The sequence below is a fragment of the Spermophilus citellus genome (assembly GCF_964194105.1).
Source record: "Spermophilus citellus genome assembly, chromosome: 2".
Lineage (NCBI taxonomy): Eukaryota > Metazoa > Chordata > Mammalia > Rodentia > Sciuridae > Spermophilus > Spermophilus citellus.
Genome location: NC_138183.1, coordinates 7,188,459 through 7,207,310, shown reverse-complemented (window position 1 = coordinate 7,207,310; position 18,852 = coordinate 7,188,459). Strand labels below are relative to the sequence as shown.

Below are 18,852 nucleotides of genomic sequence, written 5' to 3'. Positions count from 1 at the left end.
AATATCTTTATTTTATTTAATTTTCTGTGGTGCTGAGGATCAAACCCAGTGCCTCATACTTGCTAGGCAAGCACTCTACCACTGAGCCATAACCCCAGCCTGAACCCAGATTCTTCTAGACTTAGTCTCTTAATATTAGAGTAGGTTGCCTCTTTGAGCATTGCTGCTTTGGTGAATTCTCCCACCTGTAAAGTAAGGACATAATACTACCCTGGAAAGGTTGATGAGAGGGTTGTAAAGGATAATGCTTTGTAAGAGCTATGCTCAATAAATGGTAGCTATCTGCACCTTCTACTGTGCATGCAAACAGATAACCAGACAATACTGTTTTGGAAACTTCTGGTTTCCAGGGGGAGGCTGGCCTCAGGGTTATGGAACATCTGGCCCTCTTATAGCCCACCGACTTTCGGTTGGGGGGAAGGAAGGCCATTTGCTTTGCCCCCAGCTCCCCTGCAGTCTTTCTGAAGTGGAGTTTATGGAGTGGCCACAGTTGCCTAGTTACACGCCTGGGGATCCAGGAAGCTAAAATTTTGAAAGCTGGACAGGAAAGGAAAGATGGGTCTTGCCTGCTTGAATTTAAGCTGATGTGCTGGGTGGGTGCTCTCTGAGGTGATTAAGTGATTCTGAGCACCAGAGCTCAGATAAATTTTCTTTTTTCTTTTCTTGCAGTACTGCATGGAACCCAAGGCCTCATGCATGCTAGGTAAGTACTCTATCCCCAAACCCTCATCTTATTTATTTTTACTTTTTGCTGTTGTTTTCACAATGTTGGGGAGGGAACCTGTGGCCTTGAGCATGCTAGGCAAGTGCTCTACCACTGGACTACATCCCCAGCCTGTTTTTTTTTTTTTTTTCTGTGGTGGGGAGTTGGGTACCAGGGATTGAACTCAGGGGCACTGGACCACTGAGCCACATCTCCAGTCATATTTTGAATTTTATTTAGAGACAGGGTCTCACTGAATTGCTTAGCGTCTCACCATTGCTGAGGCTGGCTTTGAACTCATGATCCTCCTACCTCAGCCTCTAGAGTCACTGGGATTACAGGCGTGCACCACTGCGCCCAGCCCCAGCCTGTTTTGTTTCTAATATAATACGTTCATAAGGCTCAAAAAATCAAATTGTACAACAGTATAAAGAGTGAAATGCAGGTTGGGATTATAGCTCAGTGGTACAGCACTTGCCTACCATGTGTAAGGCACTGGGTTCGATTCTCAGCACTGCATACAAATAAAATAAAGGTCCATCAACAACTAAAAAAACTTAAAAAAAAAAAGTGAACCACTCCTGCTCCCTTCTGTATCTGTTTTTTCACCACCCAGCTTCCCCCTCAGGACAGCAACTTGGGAGTCCTTCAAGGTCTGTGTTAAGGCATCAACCATATCAGTGAACATGCTTTTTTTCCCTTCTTTTTTCCCCCAGTACTAGGGATTAAACCCAAGGGGACTATAACACTGAACTATATCCACATTTTATTTTGAGACTGGGCCTTGCTAAGTTGCTGAGGCTAGCCTTGAATTTGTCATCCTCCTGCCTCAGCCTCCCAAGATTATAGGTGTGTGCCACCATGCCTGGTGGTTGTTTCCAATCTTGCTTTTCTGGACCATGTTGCCATGAGTTGCCTTGTTCAGGTGACACCTCATAGCTGTGCAGTGAATATGTTGGTTGAATTGCTAGAAGAGGAATTTCTGGGTCAAAGCTATGGGTTTTTGCACTTTTGATAGATGACCTGATGTCTATGTTGCCCTCCCAGGGAGGGTGTCTCCGTTTAAATTGCCCTTAGTAAAGATGAGACTCAGCTCCTGCCCTCTCCCAGGCAGGATGCTTTCAGGCTTCTGGATATTTAATGAAGCTGGTGAATTTAAAAAAAGAAAAGAAAAGAAAAGAAAAGAAAAGAAAGAAAGAAAGAAAAGAATGTGGAATTGGGCTGGGGTAAAGCTCAGTGAGAGAATAGGCATTCATTGCCCAGCATCGGCAAGGACCTGGGTTCGAGCCTCAGTACCACATAAAAATAAATAAAATAAAGGTATTGTGTCCAATTACAACTAAAAAAATTAATTTAAAAAATTTAATTTTTTGGGCTGGGGATGTGGCTCAAGCGGTAGCATGCTCGCCTGGCATGCGTGCGGCCCGGGTTCGATCCTCAGCACCACATACAAACAAAGATGTTGTGTCCGCTGAGAACTGAAAAATAAATATTAAAAAATTCTCTCTCTCTCTCTCTCTCTCTCTCTCTCTCTCTCTAAAAAAAATTAATTTTTTATTTTATTTAAATTTTTTTTATTATTTATTTTTTAGTTTTTTCGGTGGAAACAACATCTTTGTTGGTATGTGGTGCTGAGGATCGAACCTGGGCCGCACACATGCCGGGCGAGCTCGCTACCTCTTGAGCCACATCCCCAGCCCCTAAAAAATTTAATTTTTAAAAAAAGAATTAGGGATGTAGCTCAGTGGTAAAGTGCACCTGAGTACCAGGGGGAGATAAAAGGTGGAATATCAGTGTAGTTGTCATTTGCATTTATCTTATACAGCTCCTTTGAGCTACTCCTCATGAGCAACCCTTCTTCATAGGAACTGTTAGTATTTTCTGTTCTGGCTGCTGTAAGCAAGGGGTTTGGTGTCCTTCACCTTCTAGAAGTAGTCTTTGATGATACTCCCTGAAATCTGTGGCTAGGGATCTGTCATCAATTCTTGCACACATCCTATTCCTGCTTTGGTCATCTGGTCACCCATTCTTTATTTTGGGGGCAGTGCTGCGGGTTGAACCCAGGGCCTTGTACATGGTACGCAAGTGCTCTACCACAGAGCTACACCCCAGTCCCTGGCCACCTCTTTTGTTAGCTGACTCCCAGTGCCATCCATAAGATTTGTCACTTTGGGCTGGGGATGTGGCTCAAGCGGTAGCGCGCTCGCCTGACATGCGTGCGGCCCGGGTTCGATCCTCAGCACCACATACCAACAAAGATGTTGTGTCCACCAAGAACTAAAAAATAAATATTAAAAATTCTCTCTCTCTCTCTCTCTCCTCTCTCACTCTCTCTTTAAAAAAAAAAAAAAAAAAAAAAAAAAAGATTTGTCACTTTGTTTCCCACACTGCTTATAGATGATTTCTGGGGGGAAAGAGGAAACAGATAACCCTTGACCTCACATTGAAAATCCTCCAGGTAATCTTACCTGAAACAAGGTATCATTATCCATTTTACAGATGCAAACACCGAGGGTTTCACTTGTTAGGAAGCACATCCCTGCCATATGGTGGCTCCAGAATCTGTGTTCTTATTAGTTATTCCCCTCCTGGCCTATCACATCTCCCATGCCTTAGCCTACTCAGCTGTAAAGTCAAGAGACCTGTGACTATAAATGTGTTAGGAGCAGCTGGGCGTGGTGGCACAGGCCTGTAATTGCGCAGCTCAGATGACTTAGGCAGGGGGATTGGGAGAAAAAAAAAAAAGTGTTAGGAGCACAGAGTCCCTTGGAAGCTCATAAATAGGGAATGGTGGCAGGAGAGGGTCTTCTACATTTTCTTCCACTAGAGAGAGCTCAGATTTCCATTGGCATTGACATCGTGAACTTTTGTCTAAGGCTTATTTTGTGAAAAGCATAATGAATGGTGTACAACACAAAGAAGGGAAAAAAAAGACAGAAATTATCATACTATCTCAGAGGTTGCAAAGTCATGGCTCATGGGCTGAAAGTGGCCTGATAACGCATTTTGTTTGATATTCAAAATTCATTCTATTTATTTATTTATTTATTGGTACTGGGGATGGAGCAACTCAGTGAGACCCTGTCTCTAAATAAAATACAAAATAGTGCTGGGGATGAGGCTTAGTGGGTGAGTGCTCCTGAGTTCAATCCCTGGTACCCACGTCCCCCGCAAAAAAAATGAATAGAAGTGTGCACCTCTGGTATCTCATTGACAAAATCAAAGATCTGGTGAACACAGGGTTTACATCTCAAACACAGGGCTGTGGTGTACAGCTCAGTGGTAGAGCACTTGCCTAGCATGCACAAAGCCTCTGGGTTTCATCCCTAGCACCACAAATGAATTCAGTAGATATACTGGTACAGCAAGCCTTTGATTCAGAAACTACCAGGACCCCCAGAGGTACCTAATCATAATATCCTATCCCCCAAAGTTTTTAAAATATATATCTTTTTGGTACTGGGGAATGAATCCAGAGGTGCTTTACCATTGAACCACATCCCCAGCCCTTTTTATTTTGGGATATGGTCTTGCTAAGTTGCTTAGCGCCTAAGCTGTTGAGGCTGGCCTCAAACTAGTGATCCCCCTGCTTGAGCCTCTCAAATTGCTGTGATTACAGTCCTGAGCCACCCTAATACCCCCCTTTTTTGGGGGGATAATGGGGATTGAACTCAGGGGCATGCAACCACTGAGCAACATCCCTAGCCCTATTTTGTATTTTATTTAAAGTCTCACTGAGTTGCTTAGCAAGCAACTCACTAAATTGCTTAGCAGCCTCACTTTTGCTGAGGCTGGCTTTGAACTCTCAATACTCCTGCCTCAACCTCCAGAGCCACTGGGATTGCAAGGCAGCATCACTCTGCCAACTGTCCCCTTTCTTTTTCTTTTCTTTTCTTTCTTTTTTTTTTTTTTTTTTTTGGTGCTGGGGATGGAACCCAGGTCCTTGTGCATGCAAGCCAAGCACTCTGAGCTATATCCCCAGCCCCCACTGTCTATCCCCTTTCTTTCTTTCTTTCTTTTTTTTTTTTTTTTGAGAGAGAGAGAGAGAGAGAGAGAGAGAGAGAGAGAGAGAGAGAGAGAGAGAGAATTTTTAAAATACTTATTTCTCAGGTTTTTTTCGGCGGATACATCTTTATTTTATTTTATGTGGTGCTGAGGATCGAACCCAGCGCCCCGCGCATGCCAGGTGAGCGCGTTACCGCTTCAGCCACATCCCCAGCCCTGTCTGTCCCCTTTCAATGACATGCTTTCCCCACTCTCCCAAGGCAAGGCTACCCTCACTCTGGACTTTTTCCTCTTTGCAGTATGAGGATTGAACCCAGAGATGCTCTACCACTGAGCTACATGCCCAACCCTTTTTTACTTTGAAATAAATGTTTGTTGCTTTGTGTCTCATGTCCTTCACTCAACATTGCTTGGCTGGGCAAGGTGGAGCCTCACGCCTATAATCCCAGGAACTAGGGAAGATGAGGTGGGAGGATTGTAAATTCAAGGCAATTTAGCAATTTAGCAAGACCCTGTCTTAAAAAAAAAAAAAAAAAAAAAAGGCCTCGGGATGCAGCTCAATGGTAAAGCACCCTTGATTTCAATACGAGGACAAAACAATGTTATCGGTTTCGTTCACATCTTTCTTCATAAGCCATAGTTCATTTACTCTCACTGCTTTATAATGTTCCTTTGCGGTGACTATCCTATGATGCATTCTACTGGTGACAGATATTTACATAGTTTCCAGGTTTGGGCCATTATGAATCACTCTTGTACACATTTACCACACATATTTGTGCACGTGTGTATACATTTTCACTGGAAACACAGCCAGGAGTAGAACTGCTGTGTCATAGAGTATGCACACACTCAGCTTCGGTAGACCTGGCACCCAGATCTTCAGAATGTACCCATCAACCTCCTGTTTGCACTGGGGATTGCAGGCAGGGCCTCCCGCATGTGCTCTACCACTGAGCTACACCCCCACCCCTACTGTTACATTCTTGATTGGGAATCCAGTTTTTCTTCTATCCCTCAAGGGAAGCCTTGAAAGTTGGGAAGGAATCAGCCAGAAAAGGGAGTGGGGGTGAGGTGAATGAAGAACATTCCAGGCAGAGGTGAGCCAACAGCATGTATTTAAATCTGGAGGCCAAAGGGATAAGAGGAGGAGGATGTGTTCTCAGTGGGGCAGGACTGCCTACTGAGGGGACTTGGGAACGGATGGACAAGGGACACGCTGCTGTTTCCCAGGAAGACCCGAGGAGATTACAAAGCCTGGGGATCACTCTTCACAAGAAGTGGCCCCCTCCTCCGAGGCCAGGAGTGCCCCGCTGAGAAATGCAGGAGTGCAACTAAAAGGAGTTTATCCTGATTGGAGGGAGGGTGAGGAGGTTGGGGGAAGGGGCATGGGGTCTTGATGTCCCACTGTCATGTAAATGACAGGCGGGGCGGCTGCAGGGCTGGTTTAAAGCCCCTGCAGCTGGGGCAACCGGTTCTCTGCACTTCTCCCTGGTGAGCTGTGAGACCTGTGGGTCTGCTCCTTGACTTCCCTCACAGAATGGCCCCCAAACGCCAATCTTCGCTCCAGTCTCAAACAAAAAAACCCAAACTGCCTGCCGCCCCTGAGAAGGCGAATTCATCGGCCTCTCTGGGTTTGCCGAAGGGAGGTAAGTCCCTAAACTACATTTTATTGGAGATTTAAGGGATTTGCAAGAATTGACTGTGAATTTTTTTCCCCTCTTCAATTCTCCTTGAGGTGTGACCCCAAACTCCCCTGAAGGGTTTTAATAAGGGGTGGGTGGATTAGGTTGATGTGAAGCAGAAGGCACAGAACTGGGACGCAGGAGCACCAGGGAGCTCATCTCTTCCCTGAGCTCAGCACAAATGCTGAACTAGTCTCTCCAGCTTCTCAACTCCCTCCTCTAGGGCTCCACCACCAGCCAGGCTGAGGCCTCTCCTCCACCACTGCACACCCAGCCAGATTCCCCAGCACTGGTGGTCAAACCTCTTCCATCCTTTTGGAATCCGTCCACCTCTGTTTCTTGCTGCTGACACTGGCCCACAACTCTCGCCTGAATTACTGCCACCTCCTCTTTTTATTTTTGGTACTGGGGATTGAACTCAGGGGGACTCTGGACGACTGAGCCACTATTTTGTATATTTTTTAGAGACAGGGTCTCACTGAGTTGCTTAGTGCCTCACTTTTGCTGAGGCTGGCTTTGAACTCTCAATCCTCCTGCCTCAGCCTCCTCTTTTGCTCCCAGCTTCCTCTTCTCCCATCCTGCCCTAGCAAGGCCAGTCATGTGACCAACTCCTGGCTTAACTCCCAGTTGCCCTTCAGGTATGGACTAAGACTTCCGGTGCACTACCCGCCAAGTCCCTGCCCATCACTCCAGGTTTATGCTCCTGACGCCACCTGGAGGCCTCACTCCAGCACCCTTAGCTTTTCCTCAATTCCAGGGGCTCCATTTCCTCACCTTTGGGCCTGGGTGTCTATGGTCCCCCTGCCAGGATCACTCTCTTACCTTTGCAAACCCCCACGAGGGGCCAGCTCTCAGCTCTGGGAAACCCAAAGTCACTTCTTCCAGGCAGTGTCCTCTCAGTCTTAGCCTCTTTGCATCAGGAGTCTCTTTGCCATGGCAGCACCTAGAATCACCCCATCCTGGCCCTGCATCATTACGTTGTTTTACGCCCGCTCCCCATTCACTAGCTGGTTTAACTCTGAGGTGAGAGTTGCATTTCTCAGACACAGAACTTGAACACAGAGTTGACTCTTCTACTGCTTAGTTTTTCTTATATAAGAATGGATATGTAGCAGGCTTTCTGTGGTTGGGTCTGGACAGGTCCACGGCAGGAAAGCAGACATCAACTTGGCTGAGGGTTAACTCTACTTGTGGAAGGAGCACTGGATGTGGAGTCCTCATCTTAGTACTCCCATGGGCTTGTTGATTGACTTTACTGAGTCTCAGTCCCTGGCCTTTCAAATGGGTGATGCAGAGGCCTCCTGTCAGCTGATGCCCTGGTGTGGTACCGACAGGGTGTGAAACCTGTCTTGTTAGGTGGGTGACCTAATCTGTGCTTACTCCCTTTTTGGGAAAATGGGTTCAGTGGTTCTCATGCTTGCTGAGACATATACCTAAGTAAATAATTTAAGACCGCGGCTGGTGCTCAACCTATCCTCTTGAGATGGGAGGAAATTCCTTCCCACTGTGAGCAGAAAAATGTAGGTGAGTTTTCCTGGTTTCCTTCCATTAGTTTCTGGGATTAAAAACAAGAACAGAGGGATGGAGGGTGCAACCACAGTCCCTCCGAGGTTGTACCACTCAATGTGCACTGGTGACCTGCCAGGCACTGTGCAGAGCACTCCTCCACCTGCTCAGTCCTTATGACAGCAGCATGTGCTGATATCCTTATTATACAGATCAGAAAAAGAGCACAGAAATGTGGGGGGTGGCGTTCAAGGCCATCCTAGCTAAGATTTCCCAGCCAGCATCTCTGTGTTCCAGTCATACTGGCTGTGCTGTCCACTCCTCTTCAAAGGAGCTGGGAAGGGAGGCGGAGGGAGGAATACTGAGAGTGAGGTGAGAGGCCAAGGAGAGAATGCAGAGCTGCTGGTGTTGGAGAAGGGGAGAGACCGTGGTGCTGGGAGTGCTGAGTTATCTCTGGCTGTGCCTTGCTCCTCCCTTGTTTACTGAAACTCTTTGCCCTTTTGCTTTCTCTTTCTCTTCCACTTCCTAGTGTGCTCCTTGCATTCAGTTTGAGAAGTGTTGTGGGAAAGGTCAGGAAGAGGATGGCTCCAGGCCCTATTGGGAGGGTGGGAAAGCCCATTTCCCAATCTGAAGGCACTGCAAGGTTCCTTGGGCTCCCTGAGGATGCTTGGGAAACAGGTGAATCAGGAGCTTGGAGATGCTGTGGGTCACTGGTACCCCTAGAGAGGCTTTGTAGATGAAAATAACAGCAGTGTTTTCCAGACCAATTTCAGCTCAAAACTGGCCCATGAGTAAGACTTGCAGTATTGCATCTGGAAAAAAAAAAATTAGAGTCATATCACCTTTTGTGTAGGTGTGTACCAGGTCATGATGTGGCTCAGTGGTAAGAGTACTCACCTTGCAGCACCACATAAAAATAAAGGTATTATGTCCATCTACAACTTAAAAAAATATTAAAACAAACAAACAAACTGAAGGCCAGGCCTGATGGTGCATGTCTGTAATCCCAGTGACTTGGAAAGCTTTGAGGCTGCAAGGCCAGCCTGGGCACTTGGGAACACCTGCCTCAAAATAAAAAGGGCGGGATGTAGCTCAGTGGTAAGAGTCCCTCTGGGTTCAATCCTCAATACTGGAAAAAAGAGAGAGGGAGAGAGAAAGGAAGGCAGGTAGACAAACAGTTTTAGAGCAAGGGCTTTGTAGTCTGTAAACTTGGTTTAAAATTTTGGTTTTGCCACTTGTGTCAAAGTTCATTTGGGACTAGAGAAATAGCTTAGTGATAGAGTGATTGCCCCACATGCATGGGGCCCTGGGTTCCTTCCAGCAGCACAAAAAAGGGGGGAAAACGTTTATCTGTGAAATGTGAACATTAAAATGTATCTTGTATTTTCTGAGGATTAAGTGAAAAGTGCATGTAATTTTCACAGTCTGTGGTCCTTGGTATATGCCCGAGTGATGTGGCAGAGCAGGATCTGCCCACAAGTCGTAGAGTTGTTTTGAAACTCAGTGACATTGATGTCATTGGCTGAAATTGGCCATGGTGAAGCCATTTACATCACTGAAATGAACAAGTGCTATAAATTAGGGGGGGTTACTGTTTGTTTTATCTTTTCCCTTGGGAGCTGGTTGTTAGACATTTACCAATTTGTCCTTGGTGCTAATAATTCTTCCTTTAGTTTGTGGTACCAGGGATTGAACCCAGGGATGCTTTGCCACCAAGTTACATCCCTATCCTTTTTTTTAAATTGAGGGTCTCCCTAAATTGCTGAGGTTGGCCTCAAATTTGTGATCCTCCTGCCTCAATCAGGAATGGCTGGGTAATCCCAGGCTTGTGCCAACCTACCTGGCTCAGAAAACCCTCGAACTTCAAAGAGAGTTGTCAATTTGCAATAGAGTGGAGCCGGACTCAATTGAAAACAAGGTTTAGAGGGAAAGATACCATGAATTTCTAGGTTTGGATGAGAGTTTCAGGAAGACCTTTGTATTCTCTAACCACATGGACTGTATGCCACTCTAAATATTTATTGATCACCCACCATGGACTAACTGGAACATTAAATTCAGTGCTTGAGCTTTAAGAGCCCATAATAAAAGTGTTGGAAGGCAAACAACCTAGTCCCAAATTCTGGTTACAAACACCCAGGGAGAGATTTCAGGCATTTCCAGGTCCATGTGTTGAGGCCCTGAAGTGAGAGCAGAGCTGGGGCATCTGTTACTGTGGGAAAGCACTGTTTTAACAGGAATGCCTCTGCTCTACTTGGTAGTTCAAGGCTCTGCTTTAAAAGCAGGTCTTGTTGGCCCATCACATCCTTTATGTGCAAGGGAACTAACACAACCCCTAGAGCGGATGATGCACTCCCCGAGAGAGGAACAGGTACTTGGGGTATGGTTTCTTGGTAGCACTAGGCAGCCAGTTGGGTCCAAAGGACCTGTTGGTGTGGTACCTCTTTGCCTTAAGAGGGCTTCCACAATAGTGTGGTCCTGCTTAAGTATGACAGCAGACAACATTTATAATTTCATAACAGAAACGGTGACTTTAATTGCCCAAGGCCATACAGCCTCCGGGGCCATCGTGGACTGAAACCCAGAAATGACCCTGGGAGTGGAGTGGACAGCTTCAGGCTTTGCAAACTGAGTCTGGTCTGCAGCTTCCCTATCTGGAAAACCGGATGCAGGTGTCGCCTTCTCCCACGAAGAGGCGCCCAGATGCCCCAGCCATGTCCCAGAGTGCATAACCCAGGGCGGGTGATTTCCAGGCCCGGATGTGAAGCCAGGCTACTACGAGGCCTGCACTTTCGGGGGTCTGCGAACACCCGCTTCTGCCACCCGCGCCACCCCGCGGGAAGGGAAGCCGCTCCGCCACCACGTGACGCGCGGGCCGTGAGGGGACGCGCAGAACGGCGAGGCCCCGCCCCTCGGGCCGCCGCGCGCCCGTCGCGCGCAAATGTCCCGGGTCGGGCTGGAGAAGGGGAAAGAGGGGGAGGGGAACGCGGCGCGGGGGGCCGGCCCGTACGTCGCGGCGTTCCTTCCTCCCGCCTCTTCGCCAGGCCCTGTGTCTCCTCGGCGCGGCCCCGCCCCCTCGCCCCGGCGCCCCAGCCAATGGCGCGGCGGCGCGAGCCTCTCCGGTCGAGGGCGGGGCGTGCGCGCGAGCCTGGCGCGCCTGCGCTCTGCCACCCGCCCCTCGCCGTGAGGAGGAGGTGGAGGAGGAGGCGGCTCGGGGAGAGCGAGCAGCGAGCCGGAGCGCGGAGCGTCAGTAAGGGAGCCTAGCCATCCGCTGCCGCCTCCCCTCCGCAAGCAGGAGCCCCGGCCGGGGCCCGGCACGCCGCCCCCGCCCCTCCCTCGTCGTCAGACAGCGAGGGCAGCGCGAGCGAGCGAGGGGGAGGGCGAGCGAGCGAGCGCCGGGAGGAGGCGGCCGGACCGAGCGGGCGCCCGCGCGTGTGGCGTGAGGGGAAGCCGCCTGCCCGCCCCCTTCGCCTTCCCTTCTCTCCCCCTCCCCGCTCCCCCCCCGACCGCGGAGCAGCACCATGTCGGCGCCGGCGGCCAAAGTCAGTAAAAAGGAGCTCAACTCCAACCACGACGGGGCCGACGAGACCTCAGGTGAGGAGCGAGCGAGGCGGGGGCCGGCCGCGCCGCCATCTTCGCCGCCTGCCCGGGCCGCGGGCGCTGGCGGGGCGCGGGGGGCGCGCGGCCGGGCGGGGGCCGTGGGTTCGGCGCCCTTTTTTTGTGCGCGGCGGGGCCGGGGGCCTGGGTGGCGCCGCGGCGGCGGGCGGCGCTGCGAGGCGGGGGCGCTGCGGCCTGCTCGGCGCGGGCGGAGGAGACCCCCCCTTCTCCCCCCTCCTTCGCTCTCCTCCCCCTCCCTCCCTCCCGAGAAGCCTCTCTTTATTGTGCTCCGCCATGATGCCTCGCTCCCATCAGCCGCCGCCGCCGCCACATGGTGCGGCCGGACGCGGCCCCGCGCTCGGCCTTCCGCGCCGCTGCCCTTCCCGCGCGGCCCACGGCGGCGCCCCCGGCGCCCCCACCCGGGGCTGGCCCCGGCGGCCCGGAGCCGCGAGCTGGGGCGGGGTGGGGGCTCGGGAGCACGCGGCGGGCCGCGCGCCGGGCCTGGGCCGGCGGGAGGATGCTCTAACCCGCCGGGCTCTCTCCCCACGTGGGGAGGCCACCCCGTGGCGTCGGCGTGCGCAGAAGCCTGGCGCGGCGGCCAGCGCGGGCAGGGTCTTCAGCGGGTCTGCGGGACGCCCAGCCTCCTTGGGGAAGGCTCTCCCGGCAGGGGTCCGCCGTTCCTGGGATGGTTACCGGAAATGAGCCGCGCGATCAGGCCCCTTCACGCCCACTTAGCTTTGCGGGGTTCGCAGTGTTTCCCGGACAAAAGGGCACCTACTAGGAGCATACCCCCTTTTCGTCCTCTCCCTCCTGCACCTCATAGTTCTCTGATCTCATATTAGTCCCAGTAAGTGTACTCACAAACGTGCGGCACCGTGTGTGACACCAGTCCAACCTGAATTGGGTTGGAGGCGTGAGGAAGGTCAGATTCGAATCCTGTGGTTCATGTTCTAAGAAGGCAGTGTCGAGTGTTTTAAGACTGTGGGGGTAGTTCTGAGTTCTTGCCTTTATCGGTGTGTCTTGATGTTTTGGTTGTAATGGGTACCGAGCAGAATCTGTAAAAAGTATTGGTTCGATTGATACATTGTAGTGTCCCAATTTATATTGACAGGGATTAGTTTCATATACTAGTTAGCAGCTGTGCTCAGTAATAAACAACAGAAATTTCTGAGGAAGACTGTTCTTCAGCATTCATAACTTGGAAGAGTTGGATTCTGGTCTTGTGAGGGAACTCTTATAGCACTACAGCAAAACATTTATATATTTATATATTATTTACTTATTTATTTGAGTAGCCTAGTAGAGACCATGATTTGTGAATGGTTTCTTAATGTAAAAGTGACTTTGTCAACTACATGCATGAACACGGGGAGAGCATGCCTTGTAGGCACTTTTTAAAAAAACAGCTTTTCTATCAGAGTTTGCCTATCATCATAGGATTTCTTAATGTCAGGAAAACTAGTTTGTCTTATGCTCCTTTTTTTTTTTTTTTCAGAAAAAGAACAACAAGAAGCAATTGAACATATTGATGAAGTACAAAATGAAATAGACAGGTAAAGTTTTTCATAAGTTTTCTGAAGCACCTTTAATTTCCTGGTAATCATTGAAACTCTGGTCAGCCAAATCTATATTCTCCAGTGAAAGGGAGCTCATTATGTCTTGGTTGGAAATACTATGTAGATTCATGTTATTTTTCCATGAAATATTTGTACAAATCACAAAAAGGTTTTGATGAAAATACTTTGACCCTGTAATGATTAGTTTTGCTTTTAAAGGCTACAAATTGTCCAAATGGTAGTGTAGTGATTTGTCAGGAACATGCATGAATGGTAGTGTAGTGATTTGTCTTCAGATAGTTTAGCATTATGGCATCAGTGTTGCTCTAACTTGCCTTGCAACTTTGTTACTCAATTAGTTTTATTTAGAAATTCTGCTTTAGGGGGGAGTAAACTTGGAGTTTGCCTGGATATAGTAAATGAATTAAGTATACAACCTTACCAGAATGTGGAGTTTGAGAATTGTAAGAACTGTTCCTTATTGTTGATAAAATTGCTATCTCAGTTTTAGTCTAGAGTAAAAAATTATTGTGATTTGATTATTGAAAGTGGGTATTTTGTGCAGTCCTAAGGCAAATAAGAATAAATATACATTCTGTAGTCTTCCATGTTTTTGTATTTGTTAAATAACCATCATTGTCAATATGTCTTTTCATTTACTTCAGACTTAATGAACAAGCCAGTGAGGAGATATTGAAAGTAGAACAGAAATATAACAAACTCCGCCAACCATTTTTTCAGAAGAGGTCAGAATTGATCGCCAAAATCCCAAATTTTTGGGTAACAACATTTGTCAACCACCCACAAGGTATGTTTTGGGTAGAGCACTATTAAAGATAATATAGGATGTTAGTTTATTAGAGTAGAAGATGCTTACTGCATGAGCAGAGTGAAATCCAGTGAATGGAGATGTCTATTTAAAATAGACTATACTCTTAGAACTCAGTTTATTACTTGATGAAAGGTAGGGACCTCACTGGCACTGAACAATTTGGCCTTCTCTTAATAGGTTTATGAAATAAAAAAATGCTCATTGGGGGGCTGGGGATGTGGCTCAAGCGGTAGCGCGCTCGCCTGGGATGCGTGCGGCCCGGGTTCGATCCTCAGCACCACATACCAACAAAGATGTTGTGTCCGCCGAGAACTAAAAAAATAAATAAATAAATATTTAAAAAAAAATCTCTCTCCTCTCTCTCTCACTCTCTCTCAAAAAAAAAAAAAATGCTCATTAGGGGATGGGGCTGTAGCTCAATGGTAGACCTCTTGCCTAGCACCTGTGAGGCACGGGGTTGGATCTTCAACACCATATAAAAGTAAATAAATAAAATAAAGGTATTGTGTCCATCTACAACAATGAGAGAATTTTTTAATATTTATTTTTCAGTTTTCAGCAGACACAACATCTTTGTATGTGGTGCTGAGGATCGAACCAGGCGAGTGCGCCACCACTTGAGCCACATCCCCAGCCCAACAATGAATGTTTTTAAATGCTCATTAAGGGGCTGAAGTTGTGGCTTAGTGGTAGAGTGCTAATCTAGCATGCATGAGGCACTGGGCTTAATCCTCAGCACCACATACAAATAAAATAAAGATATATGCCCACCTAAAACTAAAAAATAAGTTTAAAAATGCTCATTAAGGTGGGAAAGCTTAAAAGGGATCAATTAGATATTATTAATGTTAGCCTCTTTAAACTTTAACTGGCCTATAATTTGCTGGTCTAGTGTCCGCACTGCTTGGGGAGGAAGATGAAGAGGCGCTGCATTATTTGACCAGAGTTGAAGTGACAGAATTTGAAGATATCAAATCAGGTTACAGAATAGATTTTGTAAGTATGCACAATCTTGTTTGCCACCATGGAAATTAATTTGAGTTTTATTGAACACCTGTTTATTGATTTCTCAATCCTTCATTGCAGTATTTTGATGAAAATCCTTACTTCGAAAATAAAGTTCTCTCCAAAGAATTTCATCTGAATGAGAGTGGTGATCCATCTTCAAAGTCCACTGAAATCAAATGGAAATCTGGAAAGGTATGCTTTAAGGAGTTAATGGACAAAAATAACATTTGTTTATTTTGTTTTGTAAATCCACTTAACCTAGTGCTTTTCTTAAAATATAAAAAATTTCAATGTGTTGACGCCAAATACAATAGCTTATATGTCTCTTTAGAGCTTGTAAGTTGAAACTTTTTTGCCTTGTGTTGGTGATTGAGCTTTTCAAATGGCATGACATTTCTCAAAATCCATTTGAAAGTTAGCTATAATTTGTAATTTGAAAGATTTTCTATTGTATTATTGAGGGTAGTTAAAGTGGAACTGATGTTTATGAAAAAGCTAAGTGTAGTTGATATTTCATCTGAGAAAGCAATCTTGTGCACCTTCGTCTCTGCCCACTGTATGTTTTATAGTTAATTGCTTTTAGACAATAGTAGTATTTATACTGAACTCTGATATTTGTGGTGTTCTGTTTTGGGGAAGATTTTTTTTTTTTCCCCAATTGTATGGAGTTTAGGTGTGGTAGAAAAATAGCACCAAAAGTTTTTTCTGGTTTCATTTTAGGATTTGACGAAACGTTCAAGTCAAACACAGAATAAAGCCAGCAGGAAGAGGCAGCATGAAGAACCAGAGAGCTTCTTTACCTGGTTTACTGACCATTCTGATGCAGGTGCAGATGAGTTAGGAGAGGTCATCAAAGATGATATTTGGCCAAATCCATTGCAGTACTATTTGGTGAGTTGACAAGTACTGTTGGGTAAATTAACACAAAGAGTACTTGTCTCAATTGTGGAAAAATGAGTTCTCGACTCTTTTTTTTAAGGTTCCTGATATGGATGATGAAGAAGGGGAAGGAGAAGAGGATGATGATGATGATGAAGAAGAAGAAGGATTGGAAGATATTGATGAAGAAGGGGATGAGGATGAAGGTGAAGAAGATGAAGATGATGATGAAGGAGAGGAAGGAGAGGTAAAATAAAGTTTGGCCAAACCCCAAAAGATAATGTACAAAGGTTTCACCATATGGAGTGGGGTTTTATATATATAGTATAATAGAACTGACCTGACATTAAGTGGGAGGATTTGGGGGGAAGATAAGCTATTGCATTGTCTAAGAACTAGAAATGTGGTGAATGTGGTGGTGGTTCTTTTTTTCTTTGGTGCTAGGGATAGAACCCAGAGGTGCTTAATTAACTATTAAGCCACATCATTTGCTCTTCATATTTTTTGAGACAGGGACTTGCTTTGACTTGGTGATCCTCCTACCACAGCCTACCAAGTCACTGGGATTACAGGCGTGTGCCACTGTACCCGGCAAACTGGAAATGTTTGCTAAGCTCATATTAATGATTTAACTAGGTCTGGTTTTCTGATCACAAAAGTCTGTCTTTTCCTCTTAGCCAGTACTTAATGAAGCAATATGGGTTTGGTTTTTGTGTGTGTGTGTGTGTGTTTTAGACAAAGTATAGAATCCCCCATTCCTTGTTTAATTGGTGCTAGAGATAGAATTTGCATGCTAGACAAGGGTTCTACTAAGGTACATCATGAGGGTAACTAAAGAATTTTTAAATGGTTAAATTGGGGTAGATGGGTTGTGTTTAGATTGTTTGCTCTGAACTGTACCCAGTGATTTAGTTTTTACTGGGAAGTTATTTTTCTGGAACAATGTCTCTGGATCTTTCAACCTTGATTTAATGCAGATTAATAATACAGTGTCAGAAAATTAGGTGGTACCCAGAGCATATTGCCCTCTTGTTCCATGTGATCCAGTGGAAAGTTAGTGCACTTAGAATTAGCCCTTAAGTTAACTGCCCACTTTTTCTTTCAGGAGGATGAAGGAGAAGACGACTAATTGAACACTGATGGATTCCAACCTTTTTGTTTCTTTTGTTTTTTGTTTTTTTCTTTCTTTCTTTTTTTTTTTTTAATTCAGTCCCTGGGAGCAAGTTGCAGTCTTTTTTTCCCCCCTCCCCCCCACCCCCTTGTGCTCAGTCGCCCTGTTCTTGAGGTCTCTTTTCTCAAACCATGCTTCTCAACTTATTTTGGGGGGAAATACCTTGAGCAGAGTACAATGGGAAAAGAATCTCTACACCCTTCTGTTCTAAATTCATTTTTATCCCTTCCTGTCTCAAAACAAAAAACTGTATGGAATCAACACCACCGTGCTCTGTGGGAAAAAAGAAAAACCTTCTGCTCCCTTCACTCTGCTGGAAGCTGGAGGGTGCTAGGCCCCTGTGTAGTAGTGCATAGAATTCTAGCTTTTTTCCTCCTTTCTCTGTATATTGGGCTCAGAGATTACACTGTGTCTCTATGTGAATATGGACAGTTAGCATTTACCAACATGTATCTGTCTACTTTTTCTTGTTTAAAAAAAGAAAAAAAAACTTAAAAAAATGGGGTTATAGAAGGTCAGCAAAGGGTGGGTTTGAGATGTTTGGGTGGGTTAAGTGGGCATTTTGACAACATGGCTTCTCCTTTGGCATGTTTAATTGTGATGTTTAACGGACATCCTTGCAGTTTAAGATGACACTTTTAAAATAAAATTCTCTCCTAATGATGACTTGAGCCCTGCCACTCAATGGGAGAATCAGCAGAACCTGTAGGATTTTATTTGGAATTGACATTCTCTATTGTAATTTTGTTTGTTTATTTTTAAATTTTCTTTTTTGTTTTCACTGGAAAGGAAAGATGATGCTCAGTTTTAAACGTTAAAAGTGTACAAGTTGCTTTGTTACAATAAAACTAAATGTGTACACAAAGGATTTGATGCTTTTCTCTCAGAATAGATATACTTTTAATATGACCTTCGAAGTTTGACTTGTATAATAACATCATCGTCAAACTTTGTCACCCTAACTTCGTATATTTTGATACGCACTTTGCAGGATGACCTCAGGGCAATGTGGATTGACTAAAGGGATTTGAATCAATGTCTTAATGTCTCCGTAGCTGGGAAACATGGGTACAATTTGTTATTGGTTTCTGAACATGTCATTTGGGATAGTAGAAACTCAAAACTGAGATATGAGTGATACCCTTGATTTTTATCTCAAATTGGCAGTTTTTAAAGTAGGTCTTCAATTACCTGGATATAGTAGTGCTTTGCTGCCACCATCAAACAGACCTGGTGCTCTAATGTCAAGTTGTTCGTGGGACAGTTGCTGGCATGTCTTCATTGGCTCTATAAAGTGTGGCCAAGAAGATGGGCTCTCAGAGTAAGAAGTCTGTGCTGGTGGTCAGGAAGAACTTTTTGTCTCTCTTAAGTCCCTGGTATCTGGCATAAATCTCTCCAACGCCAATGTGTGGATCTGGGTGGGATGGTCGACTCTGCTCTGTCTGCTCAATGCTGCTGTGCAGAGAGTAGCATTTTGAAAAGCTACCTAATGCATAAGCTTTTTAATGCTGTAAAATATAGCTGAAATTAAATGCCACTTTTTCAAAGGTGAATTAATGGACAGCCTGGTCAAATTCAAAGCTTTTTGTTGTATAAAACTTTATATATGGAACTATTCCATCAATAGGCAAAGTGTAACCAAAACCTGTCTAGATGGATAGTATGTAATTTCTGCACAGGTCTCTGTTTAGTAAATACATCACTGTATACCGGTCAGGAAATCTTGCTCCAATAAAGGAACATAAAGATTTTTTTTGGACTGGGATCATTCTCCTTGTTTTGTAGAAAAATGTTACTTTCTTTGGATTGGATAATGTATTAGTGACTGGGGAAGGAGGGGGGGGCTGCTCAAATAGTTTAGTAGGAATTATTCCATAGGTAACAAAAGGATTGAGCTGGTTGGCACAGAA

The 18,852-nt window shown here is 45.8% G+C and overlaps 1 protein-coding gene across 1 annotated transcript; it reads left to right on the top strand.

Moving 5' to 3' along the window:
* Positions 1-11,049: 11,049 nt before the first annotated feature.
* Positions 11,050-17,810, top strand: SET (SET nuclear proto-oncogene). The gene is made up of 8 exons (XM_081274276.1): positions 11,050-11,493; positions 12,992-13,049; positions 13,718-13,860; positions 14,777-14,880; positions 14,971-15,084; positions 15,613-15,783; positions 15,872-16,018; positions 16,877-17,810. Exons 1-8 carry the CDS (start codon positions 11,421-11,423, stop codon positions 16,898-16,900), a joined length of 834 nt encoding a protein of 277 aa, XP_081130402.1. The 5' UTR covers positions 11,050-11,420; the 3' UTR covers positions 16,901-17,810.
* Positions 17,811-18,852: the final 1,042 nt, after the last annotated feature.